The sequence below is a fragment of the Ictalurus punctatus genome, chromosome 9, assembly GCF_001660625.3.
Source record: "Ictalurus punctatus breed USDA103 chromosome 9, Coco_2.0, whole genome shotgun sequence".
NCBI lineage: Eukaryota > Metazoa > Chordata > Actinopteri > Siluriformes > Ictaluridae > Ictalurus > Ictalurus punctatus.
The window spans coordinates 12,324,336-12,334,437 of NC_030424.2; the positions used below are offsets into that span (position 1 = coordinate 12,324,336).

Consider the following 10,102-nt stretch of genomic DNA (forward strand, 5'->3'; position numbering starts at 1 on the left):
ACACACATATATATAATATAGCTATTTCGTCTTTAAATAAGCACTGTACCTATTTACTGTACCCTATTTACTACTATTCTCTAAACAAAGCCTAGAGAAAAAGAGTAATCATGCTCTTTATCACCATGCAAACAGGGTCTAGTAATGTGTTCAAAGCTGATTCAAGGCTGGAGACGGATACAATACATAAATGCATCATATTTATGTGTCATATATGTATGTATACATAAATGTATCATATGTTACCTGTTACCAGATTAATGGTCTCTGGAAATCGAATGAATATTGTTATCTCACCATCGCATCATATTCAGAAATTTCTTAGATGAAGAATGATCTCATAGTTCAAAATAATTGTTGATTTTGAACAAGAATATAATGATCTGTTATTTTGCAGTATTAGAATTCAAAAGCTCCCTAATATAAGCCTTCACAAGAACACAAGTGCATAATGTACTGTATGTCTTTCTTAATATTTGTGAACACAAGCATACATTTGTCACAAAACCAATTTGTCACAAGGAAATTTGTATCTGAGTATGACACAATCCTACTACAACCAAATGTTTTGCCTATGCACTGCAGCTCTTATTGGATCCTATGAAAAGATCATGTGTATCAAGGTGTATTGATAAATGAAGACACCTTTATGCCACTAAGGATGTTCATTTACCTAGATTATAGAACAGAAGTGCAATTTTTCAAGAAACACACAAATACATCATCGTCATCATCGCCCCAGTGACCTGACCCAATAACCTCCATCCTGATTCAATCTTTTGTTCTCCTTTGTAGCATAAAGGAAGAAGACAATCAAGATGATGTTCCATGAAGCATGAGGAATAGAAAGAAATAATTTTACATCTTCTCTTGTAAAAAAAAAAAAAAGAAAAAAAAAGAAAGAAAGAAAGTAAAAGAAACAAAGAAAGAAAAAAGAAAGACTGTTTCATTCTAATAATGTTCCTTTAAAACAAAGGACAGTAGCTCAATGGAGTAAACATTACATGTAAATTGTGCTACCAGTATTTTAATTATATATAGTAGAATGAACTTTGTATATGTATAGTCATATTTGTTTAAGATTTGGAATGGTTTCCAGTACAAATACTACTACAAACCATTACTAACCATCCATCCATCTTCTATACCGCTTATCCTTCCTTCAGGGTCACGGGGAACCTGGAGCCTATCCCAGGGAGCATCGGGCAGAAGGCGACAAGGTGCCAATCCATCACAGGGCACACAATCACACACACATTCACACACTATGGACACTTTGGACATGCCAATCAGCCTACCATGCATGTCCAGAAAACCAGAGGAAACCGGAGAACCCGGAGGAAACCCTCGCAGCACGAGGAGAACATGCAAACTCCGCACACACAGGGCAACGGTGGGAATCGAATCCCCAGACCTGGAGGTGTGAGGCGAACATGCTAACCACTAAGCCACCATGCGCCCCACCATTACTAACCATGTAAACCATTACTGGTGTTAATGGTATTCACTAGACATAACATGCCACCAACAGAAGGCAACAAATTACCAGTAGAGACCCACAGGGACCATTATAGCTTCCATTAAAACCAGTACAATTCCCATTATAACTATTAAAACCATTACAAATTCTGTGAGGGTCTATATTATTTATTTATCTATTAGTGTTTTTTTTTTTTTCATCAGGGCCCAGCCTATTTTGAAGTATAGTCCTATCCATCCATCCATCCATCATGTTGCATTCATTCATTAACTACAGTCATAATACACTCTTAAAATATAGGTTCTTTAATGGTTCTTTACAGCACCAGAGGTTCTGCAAAGAACCTTCTGCTTGTCAAGAAACACGTTTCATTGTATAGGTTCCTTGAGTTGAGCTATATGGTTCTTTATGGTTCATTATAGGTTTTTCAGAGCAGTGTATTGATTCTTCTAGATATCATCCCTTCACAGATTAATGTAAGGTTAAGTACTATAAGCTTCTTTGTGGGACTGGAAAATGTTCTCCTGTCATCATTCTTAAGAACCTTTGTTGGTTCCTTAAAGCACTAACTAAGGTTTTTTTTGTTTGTTTGTTTGTTTTTTTTTTAAAAAAACTTATAACATGGTTCCTTTTAACAGAGCTGTGAATAACCATTTCTAGGTTCTTTAAAGCACCAGTAAATAGATGGTTAAAAGGTACTTTTTGAGAACCTTGCCATAGGAAAACTTAAAAGGGTTGTCCTATGGCAACAGGCTGGAAATTCCCTTTCTGGTTCTAACTGAAACATTTATTTTTAAGAGTGTATATGCTGGAATGGAGTAGCAAGTTAAATAATAACAGTGTGATACATCACCGCAAATCCTACAGAATGGACCCTAAACTCGAGTCCAAATTGAACGACTTACGGATTCGTATCTTCTTATGGTCGAGTTTTCGCACTGTGTGCTGTAAAGTATCCAGTCTTCTCTGCAGTACTGTGCTCCTGTGAAGAACCGAAGTTGCTTCACTCTGGATCTCCAAGAAGATGCTACACGCATGATGGGAGAGATCAGAGAGCTGCTGCAGGAGGTTCTTCAGACTTGTACAGCTCACATCGTTCAAGGAAGTCCATAACTGCGAGCTGAACACACTGCAGTGGTCTAACTCGAAGTGAGATTGTCCTCCATCAGATTTGAGTGGTCCCGTGTTTAACCTGCACAAGTTCTGAGGCTCTAGAGTACGTTTATGGAAAGGCATGCCTATTCAAAAGCAATATATAAAAAAAAGCACCTGAAGTAGAAAGCTTATCCCCTTAAAGTTCTGTATATATGCTGATCAAAGTTGCTTGGAGTTGGAGTACACAGTGAGGTCCCGCCACGTTATTCATAGGATGAGAGTTCCCCATTCTGTGGAGAGTTTTGAGTGAAACTCACTCCTAAATCTGGTTTAATGAGCCACAGGTAAAAGCTGACATGGAGCTCAGAGACTTAGTGGATCTGGAGCTCAGGAGAAAATCCTTCAGAAAATTCACACTGGACAGAAAAGTTACAAACGGTTAAGGGTAAAGTGAAGAGTTTGTGAATCAGAGCTATATTTGTAATGAATCCACAATCTGTAAACAAAACAAGTTTACTAGAAGATCATTTAGGTATGGAAGTCCTGAGCGACCATGCATTGTTACTTTTTTATCTGTTGTTTTCTCGTGATCTTGACATAAGAAAAGTTGTTTTCTCGTGATCTTGACTTAATTTTCCTGTGTACTGGACATCCATCATCCCGGATGATGATCATCATAGTGGATGAGTTTTCCTGTTCGGCATGATGCTGTTTAATGTCCCCAACAACCTCTGCAGTCTTATTTAGCCACTGTTTACAACCATCTTTTTCAAGACACATAAAAGCTTTTTTAAAAATCCTGAGTGGGGTATTACTGATGTATTCTAGGGCGTAGTATAAAACCTGAACCTATCTTGAGCTTGTGTTAACCACAGACCTTATTTCAGACATTTAACCGAAAAACCCATTCAAAAACCCCATTGACTTTGCGATGATGGATGTCCAGTACACAGGAAAATTAAGTCGAGATCACGAGAAAACAACTTTTCTTATGTCGAGATCACGAGACAATTAAGTCGAGATCACGAGAAAACTACAGAAAAAAATTAATAATGCATGGTCGCTTAAGGCTTCCGTATTTAGGAGTTCTTTGAATTACCTTACGAGCCGAACCCCTAAAAAAAGTGCCCCTAGGAATCTTAATGCAAATTCCAATGAGAACTTCCGAAGGCACCCAGTGGAATGATTTTAGAGTGCTCACATGGTCAGTTCATATATACTGAGACATACTGGGAGTTTTTGAATTTTCCGTGTCCAATGTTTAAGCTTTCTTGCCATTAATGAAACAAAACTACCCAACACATCATACATTTCTGAAATACTCAGAGGTGTTGACTATCTACCTGTGAAGAAAAAATGGTTATATACTACTCTAAAGAAGCATGGCTTACCCTTTGTCAAACCAGACTGCAGATCAACTTTAATGACGTGGTCATTTGGGACACAACATGTGCACATAGTTTGAACTGTAGTTATGCTCATTTTTTTTTTTACAGTAGAACATCCTACATATGCATAATAAATATCTGTAACATAGGCCCATTAGTCATGACAATTTTATAATCTTATAAAACTATTTTGTAGTAAACTTCCTTTTTTGATATTTACCACAAGCATTTTCACTGCAGGACTTGATAACGTAAGTTTAGATTTTCATTTATCAGGTCAGAATTAATCTGAGGTTCCTGATTTCATCCTATTACTACTGTACATTTCTAGAAATCATTTAAGTTTAGCATTAAATCCAGTTCATCAGTATAGAAAGAATCCTATTAAGAATTTGTTATCTTCCGTGACCTTCTCATGCTATGCAATGTAGTTAGCAATATAGCTGTCTGTGAGCATTTGAACATGGCTAAACCACAAGATTGCAGTGTTAACTTTAAGGAAGACGCCTGGACCTGGACCTTTTATATCTAAATTCAGATATAAAAGTTTTTCTTTGCTAATGACAGATTAGACTATCAGCAATTTCAGTAGCTAACATAACTGGCTGGGCAGAAAGTCAGATTATAGCTAATGGTAAATATTGGTTATTTACATGATAGTTTATGTCTGATTAATTACTATGTAGCTTTAGTCATGCATATGACCAACAAACCTTACTGAATAATGTTCTCAGGCTAAATGAAAATCATCTTCTCACAGTTTTAGACAAGTTATAAAAGTTACTTTTCACATAAAGACATTCATCAGTTAGAAGCATTTACTTTTCATGTTTGAATACTTGAGTACAGCAACTTTTCTTTTTTTTCTTTCTTTCTTTTTCTTTTTTTTTTTTTTACTTTGACTTGAGTACATTTTTAACTGGATATGATTTCTCAGTACGTTTTTCATTTTTGATCTCTTTAATTGAGACAGAGCAAAACTATGGACCGACCACCTGGGGGTCCCAAGGACAGATTTAAGCAAAACTACAACAGATGACAGAGCTGACAAATAAGCAGTTTACTCATTGATAATGCAAAATGTCTTAAAATGTTTACTGTCAGATTGAGGCATATACATATATTTACTTTATGGAATGTTTCCATCTAAATAATTTTTTAAATAAATGTGCTGATCACACTGAGGTTTATTGACAATACAATACTGATGTTTTAGCAATCACTTTCAACAAATGTAATTTACTGATCGGCAGAATGCATTCCAAGCATAGAGACATTAAAGCTAGCAAAGAACTGAGTTTCTACATACAATTCACACATTTAAGTAAATACCTACAATCTTAAGGTTCTTTAAAAAAAAAAAAAAAAAAAAAAAAAAAAAAAAAAAAAACCTTATTTGTTGTAAATGTATCAGGATTCCCAGGTGAGTCTTATGTCAAATGTATTGTTAATTGCTGCCAACAAGCAAGTTCAAATTAATTGTTAATTGTAGTTGTTAATAGTTGCTAGTTGTTAAGTGCAAAGTTTGTGACGGAGATACGTTTTACAACATATAAATGAGTGCACTCATGAAACATTCACAGAACCAACAGATGGTGCTAGAGACCTTCCAAGAAGACCTACCAAGCATTTCAAACAATCTCCATACATGAGTAGATGTCAGGTCAGAGGAAATGGCTAAGATGAGTTTTGCATCTAATTTGAAAAAGCAGCAAGTGAATGGGTAGAATATAAGTTAGTTAAGAAAAACAAACAATATACAGTGCTGTGAAAATGTATTTTCTGATTTCTTCTGTTTTGTGTATGTCTCATACTAAATTGTTTCAGAAATTAAAACAAATTCTGAGATAAAACAAAGGCAACCTAAGAAAACACAAAATACAGTTTTTAAATGATAATGTTATTTATTGAAGCAAAAAAAGTTATCCAATACCAACTGGGCCTGTGTGAAAATGTATTTGCCCAAATATTTACTAATTCTCCAAATCTATGAAACTGTATTCATAATGGGTTTCTGATTACAGCAAACCCGATTCAACTAAATCAACACTTGAATGCAACTTTTTCAAAAGCATGAAGTTGGTTAAAAGGTCTTATGCAGTAACACACTATGCCAAAATGTAAAGAAATTCCAGAAATAATGAGGAAGAAGGTAATTGAAATACATCAGTCTGGGAAGGGTTACAAAGCTATTTCAAAGGCTCTGGGACGCCAAAGGACCACAGGGAAAGCCTCGTCTGAATTTTGCCTGATCCTCAAACCTTTTGGGAGAAAATTCTGTGGACTGATGAGTCGAAAGTGGAACTGTTTGAATGATGGGGTCCCATTACATCTGGTGTAAACCAAACAGCGAATTCCACAAAAAGAACATCATACCTATGATCAAGCATGGTGGTGGAAGTGTGATGGCGTGGGGATGCTTTGCTGCTTTATTTGCTTGTACTAGCAAAGTACTAGTGCATTAGCACACAAACAACACAAACAGTGTTTGCAGAAAGAAGGTTCTCCTAAATGTCCAGAGCCACATTTTTTCCGTTTAATCTGTCATCTGTGTGCAGTTGTTCAAATTGGCTCTAAATTCAATCTTTGTTGATGACATAGTAAATAAAAATCATTGCAAGAAAACAAAATAGTCACAAAGTGATTAGACCACAACTATTCAATTCCATCTATGATTATAATTTTACTCTACAGCATCATCCAAAGGATTACTGTACATGATAGCTATACATTTGCTTTGAAATAATGTCTAGTGTTAAACATATACCAACAAAGCTTGTAGAGCAAAGAAAACACTTAAATGTGAAGGGTAGGTGTACAGTCCTCCACAAGCAGGTTTGGTAACCATTGGCATAGGCTATATGATTCATATTGGCATTTCATAATATCAAAACAATTTTTGGATCAATCATGTCAACTTCTTCTTCTTCTTCTTCTTCTTCTTCTTCTTCTTCTTTTTACGTCATTAAGTAACACGTTGTTGCTTAGATTAAATGCAGTGCAATGGATGGACAAATGAGGGAGCTCATGCACCACATAAAAAGACATTTTAAGCTCACAAGCATCTTTAGATTCACCACAATGCTTTTCTTGAGTAAAATTATAGTATACGTGCTCATGTCCCTCATTTTAGCATAGTAAGGGGTTCGAATGCTGTGCAGTTAAAAATTTGTTCAGCTCAACATCCTTAATAGAATTATTTATAGGTAATGAATTTGAAATTAGTGATTTAATTACTACACTGATGCACATGTGATTTTGATGCATTCATCTAATTTTGCATTTAGTTATCATGCATAGATGTAAAGTTTGTATTACTCTTTTGGTTTAGTCTTAATGATTCTATGTACAACCCTTTGTACAGCAAAGCATTTCCCAAAAAGATGGCTTCAACCCTTTTATGAAGCTAAGATCTCTTAACTCTCCTAGCAACCATTGAGGAACCCTTTGCATTAAATGATCTATTAAAGGCCATGTCAATTGATTTACTACAGATATTATGAACATGGGTGAAATGTAATAGATGGTCTAGTTATAAGGACTAGAATTAGAACTAGGATTACTAGGACTAATAATCTAAATATTCTGAGATCATTGTTAGAAATAAATGGAATCATAAGTTATATATTTTGACTTTTGAGCTAGCAAGGCATCTTCTCCTAGACAGCTACAATTATTTACGGTTAAGAGTACATTTCTATGTAATAAACTTGCTTTGTGTGAAATCTAGCTTTAGACTGCGATTAACATTTTAAGGATTTTAAGATTCATCGCTCATATAAATCAGTTTAAGATTCATCGCTCATATAAATAAGTTTAAGATTCATTGCTCTTATAAGGCATGCATAGGCTTAAATTTAGGCTCAGAGGAAATGTGCAATGGTGCAAGATTGCGATGAAATCCCAGCACCTTCAACATGGAAACCTGCTGCTGCCTGAAGTGTTTCACCTGAGCTTACTCTGCTTTGCCCTTCACACAGCTGTTGGACTCGTTAGATTTTGGAAAGTTTGCGCCAGCCTTCAGGGGAGAACATTTTGAAAGAGGCTGATGGGAGCTTTGGGAACACTCTGAGATTGGAATGCAATTCAGCAATTTGTTTGCAATAAGTGCCAATATAGGAACTTGTCAGAGCTGATTAATGACACTAAGCACATCTTAAAAAGTTTCATGTAACCTTTAAACTGGAAAGATTAAGGTTTAGTTCTCATACATTTTGATATATTAGAATCAATTACAAGATGTACAAGTGATTTCTTTTTGTGTAATCTAACATACATTAAATACATTTGTGAAATACAATATACAACAATACAACATAGCAGAGTGCAACATTCAGTAAAAAAAAAAATCCAATATCCCATAAATACAACATAACAACAGTACAATACACTGCAGAAATGCAGTACAGAGTATTTCAGTTGTACTGCCAGTGAAGAAAAAATTGCTGATGAGTGAAATGAGTGAAAATAATGCTATAGGTATTTGATTGCAATGGACATTATATCTCTACTAAATGCTCAAAATAACAATAGACAATTAAAATATGTACTGAGATTAAAAAGAGAATATACAGTTAAATATGTGAGCAGTGAGTATTTTTTGCAGCTACTTTCAGCTATTGCTATACATGGTAAAGGTCACATGTGTCACTTATCAGAGAGGAGTGATGTTAAAAAGTCCTGGTTCAGGAGGATTGGCCTGGGGAAAGAAGCTAGGCAGGTGTCAGCTGGTGTGAGACTTTAGGGCCATTTCCACTGTGAAGGGGAAACACTAGAAAAGATGGTAGCTGTGTTGTTTTTGTTGTTGTTGTTGCTGTGGTGGTGGGTTGGAAGAAGCATAATGGCTGACCAATATATCAGTATAAGGCAGTGATGGCTCATTCATAGGGGCAGACTGGGCAGAGAATACTTCATAGTATATCAGCACATCAACAAATCAATCATCAAAAAGTGCTCATTAATACACATTTTGAATTCCATTGAAATGCTAATTACCTCTTATGAGTCACCAACTGTCATTTATTTATTTATTTATTTTGATATTTGACAGATATAAGCACACGTTCTTATTGATTTGCTCAATCATTATTAATATCGTCTTGCCCTAGCAAAGTCTACAGTCACGAGCCGCTGCTGATATAAGATTAGACTAGAAAAACTCAGCCAGGTCTCTATAATTCCATAATTCCTCTCTCCACCACACACCTGGGTTGCTGTTGCTTAATTTCTCTGATAGTATGTGGCAATAATCAGAGGAGCATTGATAAGTTCTCTCTTGGCTTTTCAGCAATCCACTGCTTCCAGCCATGCACCTGTACCCCTCCTTTCGCAACCACTCCAGCGCTGTCGGCATGTTGTTTGGCATTTCTCATTAAAAACCCATACAACCTGACAGCAGCATTTTTAAAATTGAGGCTTTAACAAAGAACATGTCAACCCAATTGTTTAGGCTTCTAGATAACATCTCGTCACACACACAAAAAAATTGTTTGTTTACCATATTGGTGGTAAAGTCAGGTCTGTGAGTTATAATGAGCAGAGCTATTTATATTATGTGCAGGCTTGAAAATGAAACTTCAGCGAAGGCAAGTGTATGTTGGACATAAGGAGGAAAATGTCAGCCTGACTTTGGAATGACAGTGTGCCAAAGGCAAGTTGTGTTATTTGGCCCAGAGACAGCCAACATGACCCCAGAATCAACATTCAAAACCACTTTTCACGCATGTTGGCATAGAATTCGTAATATTTCAGCAGGCTTCATTTTTCTTGCATTAGTCTATTTTTGGCAAGGCTTGGCACACTTCTCCTAGCTGCTTTGAGTCATAAGTAAGTCTATTCTCCTTAGTGCTGAATTTAATGATGCTTGAATGTGCACCTTCTTACATGCGTGGCCCCTGTCACTGGAAAACTTTTTGAGAGGCAAGTTAACAGACCGTGAAAGGGCGGCACAGATGGCAACATCCTAGGTGGTAATTATCCAGCACCACCATGGAAAGGGAAAAAAGTGAGAGAGGGGAAAATAGTGAAGGTAAAAATACAAAATGAGTGTTGCCATCAGGTCAGCGTCTGACGTGTGTCGCAAATCAAATCAATTCAACAGGGTTCAGAGACAGGAGTGATGGTACAGGTCGCGTCGCCC

The 10,102-nt window shown here is 36.1% G+C and overlaps 1 protein-coding gene across 2 annotated transcripts in view; it reads right to left on the reverse strand.

Annotated features, from left to right (window-relative positions):
- Positions 1-2,856, reverse strand: part of nhsl1a (NHS-like 1a) — a 66,493-nt gene extending 63,637 nt beyond the window's left edge. For both annotated transcript variants that reach the window (XR_008396956.1, XM_017476341.3), the window contains exon 1: positions 2,386-2,856. Coding sequence is in view for 1 of the 2 variants with exons in the window: in XM_017476341.3 (XP_017331830.2) it covers positions 2,386-2,716 (331 nt within the window). In the remaining variant the exon portion in view is untranslated. The remainder of the gene's footprint in view (positions 1-2,385) is intronic.
- Between the last annotated feature and the right edge of the window lie 7,246 nt (positions 2,857-10,102).